Source organism: Poecilia mexicana, unplaced genomic scaffold (assembly GCF_051168715.1).
Source record: "Poecilia mexicana isolate PSO_F unplaced genomic scaffold, ASM5116871v1 scaffold_14, whole genome shotgun sequence".
Classification (NCBI taxonomy): Eukaryota; Metazoa; Chordata; class Actinopteri; order Cyprinodontiformes; family Poeciliidae; genus Poecilia; species Poecilia mexicana.
Genome location: NW_028263383.1, coordinates 26,497,380 through 26,513,402, shown reverse-complemented (window position 1 = coordinate 26,513,402; position 16,023 = coordinate 26,497,380). Strand labels below are relative to the sequence as shown.

Here is a 16,023-nt window from a genome sequence, read left to right as displayed (position 1 = left end):
CGGTGGAAGGAATAAATAACTGATTTCTCTGAATATTGTTTCATTTGCTCAAAATCAGCAAAAACCAGATTGAGCTGTGTAAGTAATAACCCAGAGCTCAAAAACAAGCACACAAAACTGACAGACTCTCAGCCACATTGTTAATATTTAATGACTGAATCTCCAAAACCGTTGCAGCAATAATCCAAAGGGTCCAAGCGGAGGAGGCCAAATACAAATGCATCCAGTGGAAACTTTATGTTGCCTTGAATGATGAGTTCATGTCTTCAGCAAACCCACAAAACAAACTCCTGCTTCAGATGAGACTTAGATAAATCAAATTCTGGAAGACTTTACAGCATAAGCACCAAACAAGAGCCTCGTATAACGATCAGAGGCTGGGTGAGTTTCAGCATCACACATCTGTTTGTTTGTTAGGGTTTCAGCTTGTGTGACAGCCCTTCAGGGATCAGTCAAGCACTGCAGGTATACTTCTAATAATACAGCAAAAGAAAGGGCTCATGTTGGCTGTCATTTTAACAAAACATCATGAATTACCAAATGGATGAGATCTGTGCTGATAGAGTCCACAGTAAATTAAGTATAACTGTCTGCACTAATTAGTGTTTTTAGAAGGACGGCCCTCTTCTGTAGGCTTTCCAGCATAATAATCACCCACCTTCGGTCCAAGCTAGGGATGCAAGTTATCGATTAATTAGTTAATCTCAAGTTAATTGTTCTTATCGATCAACTAACGATTACTTGATAAGCGGGAACTTTCTGAAAAACCCGAGTTTTGTCTTGTAACAAAAAAGAGCCACATAATCCTTGATTCTCACACCAGACACCGTCTGGGCCGTTTCTTTCTTCCTGTACAGGAATACCCCGCCATCTTTAATTCTGGTTCCAGAACGACCAGTGGCGCCCTCTTTTGGATGGCGGCCACACTGCAACAGTGAAATAAGGTCTAAGTGGACATTATTAGTTAATTGGGTGGAACTAATCCTAATCTAATAACCCATTAATCTACATTTAATGGTTTATTAGATTTATGACAATTAATCATAAGTCGATTCATTGTTTGCATCCAAAGTTCAAGCAAGTTTGATTTTAAGGACAAATTCAAAAGTATCCTTTAGCAACCACCTGAAAATAGTATAACAAGGGAAGATATAGTGTAGTTATTCAACACAGTTTTTTTTTTATCATATCAATGCTGCAGAGGTGCCCAGCTGCGAAAAAGTATTCCCAAAGTTAGACATTTTTTCAGTTTTTGCTTTTTTTGTCACACTAAAATGTTTTTGAATTTAAAATGGGCCCCCAGGTATGGACATTATGACTGCAATTTGCAAATACTGAAAATCCCCTCTAAAAACATTTACAACTGCTTCTAGTTCGGACACCAAATATACTTAAATGTGCACAATGGAAGGCATCATAGCACTACAGCAGGATCTAACATCAAATGTTTTCCTTATCTCAGTTCATGGCGGTACAGACAATCAGCGCCAAGGAACATTAATGGTGCTCCTAGATTGGCTGCTCTGTTAACGCCAGCTGAAAGGAAGTCTAGTAGCATTGTGCTGAGGTATTTCAGCTTCCAGAGTTTCAACTTCTATTAAATATTTTAGACATGCTCTACAAAAAACTTAAGAGAACAGGCAAATACTTCACAAATAATTTTCAGTTCCGTTCCAATGGACAGTTTTAGAGCATCGATGAATTGTTTAAGGTCTTGGTACAACATCTAAATTGGAGTTAAAAGTCTAGACTTTTACTATTCCACTCAAAAAGTTTTTTTGAGACATTCAGAGGTGGACTTGCTGGTGTACTTTGGATCCTTTATATGGGTAACCAATAGCTGGACATTTTCCTTTGGGATTTTCTTTTAAGGAGCAAAACTTATGCAGTTAATCAATTACAGTTGGCTGTCTAGTTTGATGGTTCCAGACCATCAAACTACTTCCACCCCCAAGTTAGCATAATCTTCTTTTTCTGAAATACTGCGTTAGTAAGATGTAAAACAGCACACACTTTCAAAAATTCCACCGATGTCAGCTTTGTGGGCAAAAGGCAGGGTACACCTGAGATATCTCCGTCTGATATTGAAATTGGTTTTTGATGGTTTGAAACATTCAAATGTGACGAAAGAAGCAAAGCCAGGATACTTTTTCACAATCATAACTGCATTTCAGTCAAGTTGCAGTTTCTCTAACTATGTACAGCCACTGACATAAAGAGCCAGGTAACCACAGAGAGTGGTGGGAAATTGACCAGTGGAAAGTTCATGTGACCATAAAGCAATGATTACAATATCTGATCACATGGATAACAGAGTTGGCAGCACGAGCTCACGGATGTGAGTGGGGCAAATTTAAGAAATAATTTGATACAAATCAGAGTCATACAGTCATTGCTGCAGCTCCAGTTCATGTAGCTGGACCCTTAAGATCCAGAAAATCCTCACTGGATCTGAAGCTGAGAAGAAAGATGGAAGAACCTGGCTCCTTGTGGCTTCCCAGACCATAATACCAAGAATAATGTCCATGTCTCTCTTTACAATATTAGTAGATAGGTAGTACTGAGTGCCATTCAATGGAATACACAACCAACATTTATCTCTGAAGACACGATGGCAGTAGTGGTGACCAGTCCAGTGATTCAGGGTTAGGGGAAGTGAGCTGCTTCTGCTGTGGTTTTATTGGAAACCTGCTGATGGGCCAGTGGATCCTATGCAGGGCTGTTTGAAGAGTCACAGTCAAAAATAAACAGCAATAGTTTAGGTCATTTAGCCTGGCATAGAGGGGGGAAAAATCAGGGTTCAAATTTACACCAAGTTATTTATTCATGTACAAATACTAACTTCAAAATGTAGCAAGCAAGCTAAATATTTAGTTTCCAAAACTAAACTAAATATCTAGTTAGTGAGCTAAATATTTAGGTAATATAAGTAAATAATTATATTTACTTTTAAGCTACAAATTTAGCTTCACTCTAAATATCTCGTTAGTGAGCTAAATATTTAGTTTTAAGCTAAATATATTATTTAGCAAGCTTAATAATTACTTAGTGAATTAAATATTTAGTTAATGAGCTAAATATTGAGCCCATTAACAATAACCTCAATATTTACATAGTGACCTAAATATTTTACTTCTACCTAAATATTTACTTAGTGAGCTAAATATCTAGTTAGCAAGCTACATATTTAGTTTGAAGCTACATATTTAGTTTGAAGCTACATATTTAGTTAGCAAGTTAAAGATGTTGTTTCAAGCTAAATATTTAGTTAGTGAGCTAAATATTTATTTATCAAGCTAAATATTTTGTTATTGAGCTAAATATCTAGCTTAAAATTAAATATTTAGTACAGACCAAAAATATTTAGCAAATATGCAAATGCATTTGCTCATAGCTGGAAGTGGACTATCAAAATAAAAGCCAGGGGCCTTCATCATAATCTGGTGCAGAATTACAACAGGTGTCAATGACGTAAAAGCTGGATGAAATGCAACATGACCGTTCAGATTGCAGACGAGTTGAAAACAATCAGACACGTCTCTGATTTAGTACCACATGTGGAAGTGGCACAAATCTGATATTTTGGGGGATGAAAAGATTGGAAATGGGTCGCTCAGGCTGCAGTGAAAAAGTCGGATATGGCTTGTTTATGTGTGAATGTAGTCATGGTGTCTTAGTCTCACTATGTGTCTGATTTTACACAAGTCCTTCAGTTCAGATGAAAACTCCTCTGGTGCTGGTTCTACCGATTCTCCCACCGCTGGTCTACATGTGCATTAACTCCGGTCCACATCAGATCACTCCACTGTGGTGTTTCACTTCGGTTGCCAGTGGGTTTATATCAGAAAACTGCTAGCATACTGATGCTTTCCACTGCTGTGTTGTTGTTTCATAATAATGCACTAAAAGGATTGAAAAGGCATAGAACGTTTATATTAAGACACATAGTTGCTCCTGGTAACTCTGTTTATTTAGGTTAGAGTGACTTGTTGGTTGGTTTCTGCACTTTTGTTGCGACTGATCTTAAGGATACGCTGCAAATTCTGTTCTGTTCTATTTGGGCCACACTTGGTTCATTCATGGTGATGTTATAAAAGGGAAATCTAAAATTCATACAATGCATACAACCTGACTACAATCATGAAGGGATTAAAAAGAGATGACATTTCTGTTGCTTGTGTGCGTTACAGAGGGAGTTTTGACCTTTACAGTTCGGTGACATCAAATTGGGTCAGAATCTAACAGAAACGTCGGAATTCTGGTGTTTCTTCGAGCGGTACAGAGGATTATTAGAGAGCAAAATGTCAAAAATAACAGCAATAAATAAAACAAAGAAAGCGACCAAGAGTCAGTCCAATAGCTCTTCACGAACTCTTCCTTCAAAATAGGAGTTCGCTGACTTGTCGAACGAAGCTTCCTAACTACTGTAAAGCATCCAAAGCTGCCATTCTCTTGAGTTCTCAGCAGTTATTTCACTGATAATATCTCTTCATGTCCCATACTTTATAGTACTTTAAGTGATCTTCGTGATTGGCTATTAGGTGCATTCTGCAACAACATATAAATTCACTGTTTTGGTATTCATTGACTGTAAACGGAAATGTTTTTCAGGCATTTGACGCAGCATCGGGAGACGCTCTGCTCCCGTCTGAAGGTTCCAACGTCAGTCTGGGTTCACGGTGGAGTCGCCCGCCCCATCGTCGCTGCTGCCCCCATCAGTGTTGTTCCTAGAAAAGAAGGTCGAAAGCATTTGGCTTCAGCAAGAAGAGAGCAAAAACACGTCTACTTCCTGATATAGGTATTGAGTAACAGACATAATATTTATGGGTTTGTCAATGACTCCCTTCATGTATGTTTACTGCCCTCTCCTGTTTGTTTTTGATTTTGATTTAATTTATCTGTTATCCAGGGTGGGAGAGATGGAGTTTTATTTATTTATTTTTAATTAAGAACATGTCAGTAGAAAACAACAACAACCTCTTGAGTGCTGTCTGATTCCTGGTGATGAATTCCATTCGCCGAATTTGCACCGAGAACCTGAAAAACCAAACAAACAAAAAAAAAACAAAACAGAGATGATACATGTAGACAAATGTCTGACCAGAACATTCAAATATCCAGAGCCCTGTGAACATCCATGACTTCAGATATATTTGAGTAAATTTTAATTAATCTGCCTGGAAAGGACATTACAGAGGACCCCTGGCAATTCGCGGTTCAGTAATCAAGGATTTGTCTGTGGAATTTAACTCTGAATTATTCACAGATATTTGAATGAAAATGCACTTTGGGAAGCAATGCTACATGACATGATATTGTCTGGCATTTACAAAGCAAATTAAACTAGGAGTGCCACTCATTTTCATTGGTAGTGATAGGCTACAACCCCCAAAGAGCCAAAATAAGGACGTGTGGATGTTAGCTTCTATGGTAGATCTAGAACAGCTCCAACTGTACATATTAAGGTACATTTGGTGTTTGAAGTATAAAAATAGCCCATCATACTTCTACTGCTGGCCATGCCCCCCCCCAACATTTACAGTCATACATGAGAATGGATGCAAACAGTTGCGCATATATACGTCTATACGTCTTTGAAAAGCACTAATGGAGCTTCCTGTACAACCAACAACAATCCAGCATGTGGTTTCTGGATGGCACGTCAACAACAAAACGTCTTTTTCTCCCTGCTGGAGAAAAAGATTCGCATGACGCTGCCCCCACCATGTTCTATTATGAACATGTTATGTTTAGACTGATGTGCTGGTTCATTTCACAGTTTTTTCTGAAAAAAGTGTCTTCTTTCACAAGATGTTAATGCACATGTTCTGGTCTACTTTCCTATTTATTTAAATAGGAAAAAAAAAAACAGTCAGAATGTGGATGATTTTTGCAGATGTTTTAACTAGCTTTGCTTCCCACTCAAATTCCCCCAACTGACAACAAGCAAATCCACTCTCCAGCTTTTAATATCGATGAAGCTTCTTCAAAGACCATGCAAACTCCTTTCTAAACCATTTTCACCTGGCTCTTATCTGGATGTCTTCGCATGGCCTGGACAAGCTGGTCGACTTGCTGGTTGTGCTCCAAGGCGTTCCTCAGGGCGTCTTCGGTGTTGAGCAGCCGCTGGCGCAGGCGGTTAACCTCCGAGTCCAGAGCTGACGGGTCGAGCATGGAGTACCGCCGGTGGTCAGGAGAGGACCGCTCCCTTCCCTGAAACACAAACGCAGACGAGGCGAATTATTAACAGCAGCAAAGCTCCTGGATACAGAGTGTGAGAGATTACTGGAACCCAAAATCCAAGAATAACTGATCGTTTCTGTTTTATAGTTACTAATTTTGATATTTTACTACATCTTTTTAAATTCCAACTATAACGTGGTAGGAGACATAATTATTACTGTGGTAAAAATGTCCATTTGTTGCTCTTTTAAACCTCCATCTCTGTACGTTAGGTATCCACAATGAATAATAATTGACTGAAATATAGTTGATAAATAACACTCTTATTTTAAGTGTGCTAATATACTTGCACTAGAAATTAGACTGTAAAAAAACTTGGTAAAATTTTGTGTTTTTTCTTTGTGTTTGCTCGAAAGTACAACAAAGAACATTTATTAATCATCTTACAGGCTTTTAATATTTCTTAACAGGCATCTTCTATTTATTTAATATTTAATGCAGCACACATTTTTAAATTAAGAAAAAAATAAAGTTTTGAAAAAAGAGGATGGACACATTTTGTTCTATGGGATGTTTATGTTTCTGAAAAATGTATTGAAGACAAAAACAGATTCCAACCGTAGATATAAAAATAAAAAAATATTACTGGTGCTTTTGGAGTCATTCCGATTCAATTCAATTAGTGTGATATTAAATCAGAGCCATTGTTTGTTCTCACCAGCAGAAGCAATTTTTCTCTCAGGGTTTTTATGTCGTCCTGAAGTTTCTGCTCCTTGACCTTCCACTCAGCCTTGTGCACCTCTCGGCTCAGGTCTTTCTCCACGTCCCGAGAGTGGCGGTGGGACTCCAGGAGCAACACCCGCAGTTCATTCAGACTCCTGGAGCAAAGACAAAAACATTGCAATTCACAAAACAGCAACTGTATTACAAAAACGTCATTATTAATTGGATTTAAAACTATTTTCAATGCCAAAGATGATAAAAGTCCTATTCAGGCAACACATCCACATATTTCTGCAATTTAAAACCACTTTAAGTCTAATGCAAACTGTGCTCATTTTCAGGATAAAATTATTAGTATTAATGTAAGAAGATAATGATTTTCTACATGTGCTCTGTCTCCATTTTATTTTTGAGGCAAAAAAACAAAACAAATCAAGATTTAGAATTTTTTTAAAATTTCAAATAAAATAAATCTGAACTGAGCAGCTGTATTCAATAAATTAAATATGCATTTCAATGAAGCTCATTTGTCTGATTAAAAGTATGAGTTGAAAATAACCTCTCAGCAGGGAAGTCCACTTCTGTATTAAAAATGATTTTTACAGGTCTGATGTAATATTCTGATCTTAATTGTCTTGTTTTTATTAGGTATAAGAAAAAATAGTAGAAAGATAGTAGAAATTAGAAAAAATAATTGAATAGTTAACACATAAGGAATTAATTGATTACTGAAATAATATTGTTATTCAAAATAATATATAATTATGGTACAAGTTTCTATACTGCAGCTAAAAGATATACCGAAATATGGTTACAAAAACAAAACCAGCAGCTTCTTTCAGTTGCTTTAAAGGTTATTACTGCCCATCACTCTTTTAAAACCATTCTGGTGAGTTTTATTGTCCACAGAGTTAATTTCCTTTATGAGAAAATGTTGCTTTAAATCAGAAGACCTGTCACTGGGTCACAATAAACACAATAAAATCAAGAAATTATCTGTTGTTTCCAAGTGAGTCGTCTTTATCAGCCTGATGGTGAAACATTTTTTCCTCCTCATACCGTTCTGCTGATTTTTCTCGTCAGTTATTCAGTGAGTCCTGGAGGAGATTGAAAAATCAATCCAGCAGCTACCTTTCTTTCTTCAGCAGCTCCTGGCTGATGCTGACCAGCTGCCCTGATGCATCATGGGACTTCTTGGTCATGGCTTCTAGCTCCGCCTCCACACGCATCTTCTCCTTGGCTACAGCTTCCAATTTCTTTTCCCCAGAGCGAACTTTACTTTCCAGAGCTAATGGAGAAGGAAAATAAAGTTATACTTAATGAGAACTTGATGCAATGAGGTATTTCTGTTAGCCAGAAAATAAAATAGAACAAGCCAAGTCTTTTTTTCCTTAGGACAATGATCCCTTCACCTTTATCTCATGAAGACAACGTTTTCCAAAGAGGAGTAATATGTTGGCTTATGTTTAAATCCATCTGCTAAGTATGTGTCAGAACCTCAATCAAAAAGCTATTTTTCACCATTATTTCCATTACATCTGACTTCTAACCTGAAGTCAGAAGTAATGAAGTTTCCTCCTGTTTGTCCCACCATGAACTTTAGACTCTAAAATGAATATTAAAACAATAAAAATGAATTTTATGCTTTAAGAGACAGCTTAAAATCTGTTTTTTTCCTCCATAAATGATTTATGATTCATTCTTCCGAGGGTGTCAGTCTGATTATCCGAGCTGGGTCGAGCACATTTCGAGTCTGTTTGATGTCACAGATCTGTTCAAAACATTATTCTGAAAAGATCAAAAGAAAGAAACCGCGAAGAAGCAAAGAACCGCAGCGTGAACTCTGCCGGTGTTAAAACGGTGTTACCATTTTCAGGAGATGAAGCTCATCTCATACAGATTCATCATTACACAGAGAGTCAAATATTCCAAGCCTTTATTTCTTGCAATTTTGACGATTATGACTAACAGATTATGCAAACCCAAAATATATTGAACTTTTTCATGATATTCTGGTTTTTTATTTGTAAATGTGTTTGAGTAAAATTAAATATCATTTCAAATTCTAAACAAGAAAATAAAATAAATTAAAATTTTTACAAAATATGTTAAAGTTCTTACTTTAACTGAAATGTAGCATCTGTGTATGATGTGTATAAGAATGAAGACCATCAGAGCTCAACAACTTTTACCTCCAATCTGTGTTTTCAGAGCTTCGACCTGGGAGGAGAGTGTGAGAACTTCTTTTTCCCTTTTCATCAACTTCTCCATTGTTTCTGAAGAGAAAAAAAACATTAATTGCATAAATCCTGTTAGTTAATATGTCTTAAGCAATCATCTTTGGCCTCAAAATTTGTTGAATGTGCAGCAGACAAATATAAACTGCAGCATTTTTTTCTGGCCAACTCAAAATTGGCACATATTTTAAAAATACTTTTATTTTTTAAATGTTCCAAATATTTTGACACAAACATCTTCTGTCATTACATCCATCCCTCATTCTTGCCACAGTGACTGTAGAAACTGTTGCGTATCAGCTTGTGCCTGCTTTTTAAACGTGCTAAACATAGATGCAAACACAGCTCCTGCAATCTGGTTCAGGCTTAAGAAATCGCATTGCAGTCATTACATCTCTATATACTCCTCCCAGTATTTTGCACTTACTGATAATCAGCATATGTTCTGCATATTCATAAAGGCAGACATGCAAAATTAATTGCGCCTGCAATGCAAATCAGTTTTGTCTGTGCTATCAAGATTGCGACTGTTTTCATACATGCAATACTTTAAAAGATCATTCCCAATCTAACAAGTGCCATCAAGCAAATGATTATGTGCAGAAGATAACCTGCTACTAAATGGATATAAATACCTTCAATATTCTGTTTCAGCTTCTTCTTCTCATCTGATATTTCATTATCTTCTATCATCTGAAACAGAACAAAGAGCTGTAAAAACATTCCACATGAGGGTAAAGCAGAGTAACGGTGAGCTCAGATCTTCTCCTCAGCTGCTTACGTTTGCGTCGTGAGGTTTAAAGTGGTCTGCCTGCACAGCCTGCAGCTGGTTTGCCGTCACCCTCAGTTTCTCCTCCAGCTTCTGGATCTCCTCCTGGCTCTCAGCCTGGGCCTTCTGCAGGGCCTGGTAGTCCGTCATCTTCTTCTCTGACAGCTCCAGTCTGTCTCGAAGCTCTGTCGTTGTTTTGTCCCGCTCCACCCGGAGCACCTCCATCTCTGCCAGCCTGGCCTCCGCCCTCTGCAGCTTCTGGGAGGCCTCGCTCAGCGCCGCCTTGCTGCTCTGAGCCTCCATGTCAGACCTGCCTTCATTCAGCTGGTCTCTGGCCTCCTGAAGGCGATTGCAGAGATCCTCGCGCTCCTTGATCAGAATGGCGGCTTCGATCTTGTGTTTGGCCTTCAAGTTCTCCACCTCCAGCTGATGCTCCATCTTTAGGCTCTCCAGAGTGGTCCTCAGCTCCTGGGCGTCCTGCTCCTGGCCTTGTGGAGCAGACTGACTTCTGTTCAGCGATGCCTTCAGCTCCTCCAAGGATCGTTGATGGTCAGTCACCAACATGTCGAACTTAGTCTGTGGAAAACACAAAACAAGTCACATTTAGGCTGAAATCAAGAAAGTGCCGTTAAAGTAATAAGTAATGAAGTGTCGCCGCTGTTCTACCTTAAGCTCTACAATCTGAAGACCAAGTAGTAAGAGAGTACCTTCCAGGAGTCCATCATTTCCATGTTCTCCTTGGTGGCTTGTTGGACTTTCTGCTTCATCTCGCCGATCTCAGCGCTCTGTTTCTTCACAACCGTCCTCAGAGACTCCACCTCCTGCTGGCTTGCTGCCAACGCTGTCTCGTATTTTTCTTTGAGCTCGATGCTCTCCTTGTGGTGCTCGCGGCCCACCGTCAGCAGCTGCTCACGCAGCAGGACGGTCTCCGGCGGGGCGTCGGTCCCCGGGGCCTCCTGCTGGGAGCTCGCGTCGACCCGTCTGAGCTGACCCTGGAGGTCTTTGATCTCAGCCCTTCGGAGGGCGAGCTCCTCCTCCAGCTGCATGATGCGACTCTGCTCTTCTACGGTGGTTTGCTGATGAGACACAAAACAACTTCCGTCACTGGTTCTGAGACGTTTCCTTTCAGAGGGTGAAGACGAAGAACTTCAAACTGCGACCCGCAGAACAAAGAAAATCTAAGCCAGGAAACGAGCAGAGATCAGGCTTCAGGACAACGGAAATCAAAAGAGAAACTGCTGAAGACTTGAGGCAGTAAAGTGCATTGCAGTGGATATAAATGACAAATAAAATATGTGGACAGCGACAGATTGGTCAACATTTGGCTCCCTCTCATATTCAAACACATCCATTAATTAAAAACACCATTTAGCTTTTTGTCGTTATAACATATCAATTGATTCAGGCATGTTGGAGTTGGAGAAGAGATGCAACTAAAAGTTATAGGATGGTAGGTCTTAATGCTGGGGCCCCCCTGACCTGAAGTTTTTCCTCAAACTAAATACACAGAAGAGTAATCCCTCTTTTAAGCCACGTCTGAATGTCCAGCTCCCTGGTTTATCCTCCACAGAGCAACCAGAGCCACCACCACAGCCCCGTTGGTGGATCAAGTGAATGGAGATGTCTCTTCAGTCTCCTAGGGTCTAGCTGACACCTCTTCAGTCTCTGGATATCTGAGTGACACCAGCGCATCTTCAGTTTCCAATAGTCTTGCTCATGCAAACACTTGTGAAGTCTCTGAGGGTCAGAGTGCTGACACCAATTCAGTCTCCAAGGCTTCAGATATCACGTCTTCAGTCTCCAAAATTAAAGGCATCATGTCTTTAGTCTCCAAGGTTCCTGAAGTCACCTCTTGAGTCTCTAAAGCTCCAGACACCATGTTTTCAGTCCAGGTAAGACCAATCCCTCTTCAGTATGTGATGGTCCAGCTGATGCCAAATCTTTCATAGTCTCTGAGGGTCAGACCAACGATTCCTTAGTCTCAGAGGATCTGGTCATCATTGTAATCCACAATGGTCTGGCTGATGTTGATGCCACTTTGGACACTAACTCCCTGGAGCTCCGTATTACACCCAAAACTTGGATACGAAAAAAGGTGAGCTGTCATGAAGCATTTCTTATGTGGCTCTACCACATATTTTATAAGACTTGAGAGATTTTACTTCAAAATTAATCAAATACCCATCTACCAAGTGAAACAGAAACATACGTAAAACAGTTAAGTTGATTGTTACGACACTGTTTGTTTACAGGCATGAAATTGAAGTAGGTTGGATGAAACACAAATGTACAAACCTGCGAGCTGACCAAGCAAGTACAATTAAACAACAGGTCAATATTTAACCAGCATTTAACCCTGTTGATTTGTTTATCCGTCTCCTGAAGAAGATTGTTGCTGACTTTGCTGCCCTGCTGTGTAACATTATTCTGTTCTTTGCAAGGTTAATTAAGACTCCATTTACAGGCTGGGATCCAAAACGATGAATAATGAGGCACTTAAAAGCAGACCAGGTGATTATCTTCTGTAGGTTTATAATCCTAGGCAACAATTTATGCAGCTAGATTTCCTCTCTATTAATATAAAAGCAATAATTAAGTGAGATTTAAGTCTTTTTTATTATTAGAGCCAAATCTTGCTGATGCATAAAATAGTTTCTATCCTGATAGCCATTAGGGAACTTTGTCTTTATTTCAGGAGACTAGCATCAAAGTAATGGTATCAGCAGGATAATAAAAGCTGAAAGATATTAAAGTTAAAGTCAATGCATCGTTTCCAAAATGTATAAATGAGCCAAATGATCAATGTGTCACTGTCCAAAGAAGCAGAAGATGAGAGAAGGCCATTTTCTGTTTGATCATCTAAAAGCAGCCAAGCAAATGTGAGGAAGCCAACAACAAACCTGAAAAAAGTGTCAGTTCTGTAAACATTCCACACACACACACACACGCACACACACACGCATCTGTATTCAAAAAGAAGATCGAGGAGAAAGACCTGCTGCACGACACAGTACAACCGTGTGGAAAAACAATCGGCTGCAGAGTTTTAAACACATTCTCCTGAACTGCATCCAGATGCAGAAACACAGGTGTGAAACCAGAAAACGGAAGAGTCTATGCAAGGTTAATGTCGCCGAGAGCATCTGAAGTCAATTTGAAGTCGAGAGTTGAGACAGCTCAGCAGCGGATCAAAGCCAAAACAAGATGGCATCTTTGTTTTCACCTTGGTTCTGTTGCTCAACCTCAAGGATTCTGCAACATGACTGCGTCTTCCCTGTTGACAGAAGCAGTAATCAAATGTTTCAGAATGATTAGTTGTCTTCAAAATCTTGAAGGAAAACAAAAAAGAGTGGCACCCTGTTTATTATTGATGGGACTCTCACTAGGAGGTGCAACGCAGCAAATAAAGGCTCTTCACACGACATCATGGAAATGATCTCTATGATTTATCCCACAATCATCCACAAACGTTTCAAGCTTTAAAATTACAGAACCACACAAACATGGATATGGAGCTAAAGGATATCCATCCTGGAGAGTGGGCATAAAGTAAACAATGAAGCTGTCTGCCTGCTTGTTGTGTCACTTTGTTTTTTAGCATCAGTAGTTGTTTGATTCCTGCTTTATTTTACAAAAGTACAAAGGAAATGATCAAATCTGGGATCTGATACTTACAACAAACTGACATAAATAAAGCAAAAACTAAACTAAGGTAAGTTAAAGTAAGCTGAGCTAAAGTATCTTAAAATAATAAGCTGATAAAAACTAAACCCCCTTTCCCTTAGCCCAACCTTATAAACTAAAATAAGCTAAGCTATGGAAAGATTAAACTCAGATAAAATAACCTAAGCTAAAATATCCCAATACAAAACTAACATAAGCTAAATAATGCTAAACTAAAATATCCTAACCTAACATAAACTAAGATAAACTAAAGTATCATAAAATTAAATAAGCTAAAGCAAATCTAAACTAAGGTCAACTAAAATAAGCCAAGACAAAAATAAAGATAAGCCAAAGTAATCTAATGTAAAATAAAATGAGCTAAGGCAAAAACTAAACTTAAATAAGCTAAAATAAGCAAAGCTAAGGCAAAACGTAACTAAAATCAGATGAAATAAGCTAAGCTGAGTTAATACTTTATTAGGCTGCACAGTGGTGCATAGCTGGAAACATATTGTTGGTCATTTACATGCTCTCCTTAAGCATGAATAGGTTTTCTCGTGGTACTCCAGCTTCCTCCTACAGTCTAAAAGTATAACAATTATGACTGGTCACTAAGTCAATTGTAGGAGTGATTAGTTACCAGTATTAAGATATTTTTCAGTAACTGGAAACACAGACGAAGATCAACGCAGGTAGAGTTGACAAAAAAATGCAAATTATATTTTAATTATATCTATATTGCACAGGTAACTCAGTCTAAATTAATATTCTGTAAGTTTATAATCGGCATTCCTCAGGATTAAATTAAAATGTGGAAACCAAAGGCAGACAGGACATGACTTCAACCAGAGCAGCTTGTTTTAAATGCTGTTGACAAAGAGGCAGAACACCACAGGACAGTAAGCACAGGCAGCTCATGCTTTTTACCCTTCGCCTCTCTAATTCTTTCTGGAGCGCCTCTGCTCTCGATTTTTCGAGCAGCAGACTCTGCTCAAGCTGACGAATGTGGGCATGTTCCAATTTCGTCTGAGTCTACGGAAAAACACAAAGACACAGACAGAAAAAGGAAAGAGAAAAGAAAAGGCTGAAAGGGAAAAAAGACGAATGCAGATCAGAGAGGAATAACCCAGCGGAGCGGCAACAGATGATCAGAGTGAAGCTGAAGATTCGTTCGAGATCGGATTTCATCAAGTCAGCATTTTGCAGATTCCATTCTGTTTTATAGCCGATTAATACAAAAGACATAAAAGTTCTTTAACCATTCAATGTTTGAAGATTCCATTGACGAAGTACAATAAAATATGAATTGAAGGCTTCAGTGATGTGAGAACTTTGCCATTAATATTTGACAGTATTTGAGAATCTATGAAATGCATTTTTAGATGTCAGTTCTTAACCGTGCCACGGAAAAACTGCGAGAAACGTATCGAGAAGGAAAGCTGACAAATGTTTAGGGTTGCCATGTCCTGGATGTACTGGATCTACACCAACATGTTAACATGAAAGAAGTCCTGTTGGTTTCTTCTGAACGTCTTAATAATTATTCCAAAAATAAAAGAGTTAGTCAACAGCGATCTTTAATTAACTAACCTTTAACCTCCATGCAGAAAAACAAACTCAGGGACAAAAGCAAAATTTTATTAATTTGAATGTATGTGCGGTTGAGTGGGGGTAGGGTGGCTTTCTGGAACACAACGACTCGGCTAATGTTCTTTTTTTAATTTTAGAAAAAAGCTGAAATAAAAACAAATTCCAGTTTGAACAGTTTCTTCATGGAATAATTGCACTGAACTTCCACAACATTAACAGCAAAACTACCAGTAACATATATTTGATATATATATATATATTTTATCTTTAGTTCAAAATAATGTTTAATGTTCATTCCTTTTTAGAAAACCTTAAAAAAGAAATACAAAAATGTTCACTCTTTAGTAATAATATTTATTTTAGTGGATATTTCATATTAAAAAATTGTCAAATGGTAATGTGATATCAGTGTCTAAAGGTGAGCCTTATTTAGTTTGACTGAAGGAAAAAATGGCTCTTTGGTTGGAGAAATCTGATCTGGAGCATTTTTCTGTCTAAGACTCATAACTGAACTAATCTGACCCTCATGAAACCCCTGACAATGGTTCTGAAATGCCATGTTTATCTTGTCCACAGACGACACTGAGTGTTAGTGAGTTGGACAGGTATTTTATGCTGATAATTACCTCCAGGTCTCCTTTGGTGATGGACTCTTCTTCCACTCTGAACTGGAGGTCCTCCACTTTCCTGTAAACATTTAAACATGTTGATTATTACGAGGGAAGCCAAGAACAAAGTTTCGTCAAATGACTCGGAGCACTCATGCAAACCGACAGAAAACCAATTTACCCGCTCGCTGGGAATTTATTTTAGTAATTTCTCTGGCTTAAGATAAAAAGCATATTTTGACCTGGT

General features: G+C 38.4%; 1 protein-coding gene across 2 annotated transcripts in view; it reads right to left on the bottom strand.

Moving 5' to 3' along the window:
• Nucleotides 1–3,948: 3,948 nt before the first annotated feature.
• Nucleotides 3,949–16,023, bottom strand: part of clip2 (CAP-GLY domain containing linker protein 2) — a 32,383-nt gene continuing 20,308 nt past the window's right edge. The window contains exons 8-18 of one of the 2 annotated variants that reach the window (XM_014998119.2): nucleotides 15,795–15,855; nucleotides 13,136–13,186; nucleotides 10,620–10,988; nucleotides 9,925–10,488; nucleotides 9,779–9,836; nucleotides 9,099–9,182; nucleotides 8,038–8,194; nucleotides 6,902–7,061; nucleotides 6,025–6,213; nucleotides 4,978–5,037; nucleotides 3,949–4,727 (exon numbers count right to left, since the gene is read on the bottom strand). In XM_014998119.2, coding sequence (XP_014853605.2) covers nucleotides 4,716–4,727; nucleotides 4,978–5,037; nucleotides 6,025–6,213; nucleotides 6,902–7,061; nucleotides 8,038–8,194; nucleotides 9,099–9,182; nucleotides 9,779–9,836; nucleotides 9,925–10,488; nucleotides 10,620–10,988; nucleotides 13,136–13,186; nucleotides 15,795–15,855 — 1,765 coding nt within the window. In that variant the 3' untranslated portion in view covers nucleotides 3,949–4,715. The remainder of the gene's footprint in view (nucleotides 4,728–4,977; nucleotides 5,038–6,024; nucleotides 6,214–6,901; nucleotides 7,062–8,037; nucleotides 8,195–9,098; nucleotides 9,183–9,778; nucleotides 9,837–9,924; nucleotides 10,489–10,619; nucleotides 10,989–13,135; nucleotides 13,187–15,794; nucleotides 15,856–16,023) is intronic. The other variant, XM_014998120.2, reaches the window with a different exon arrangement.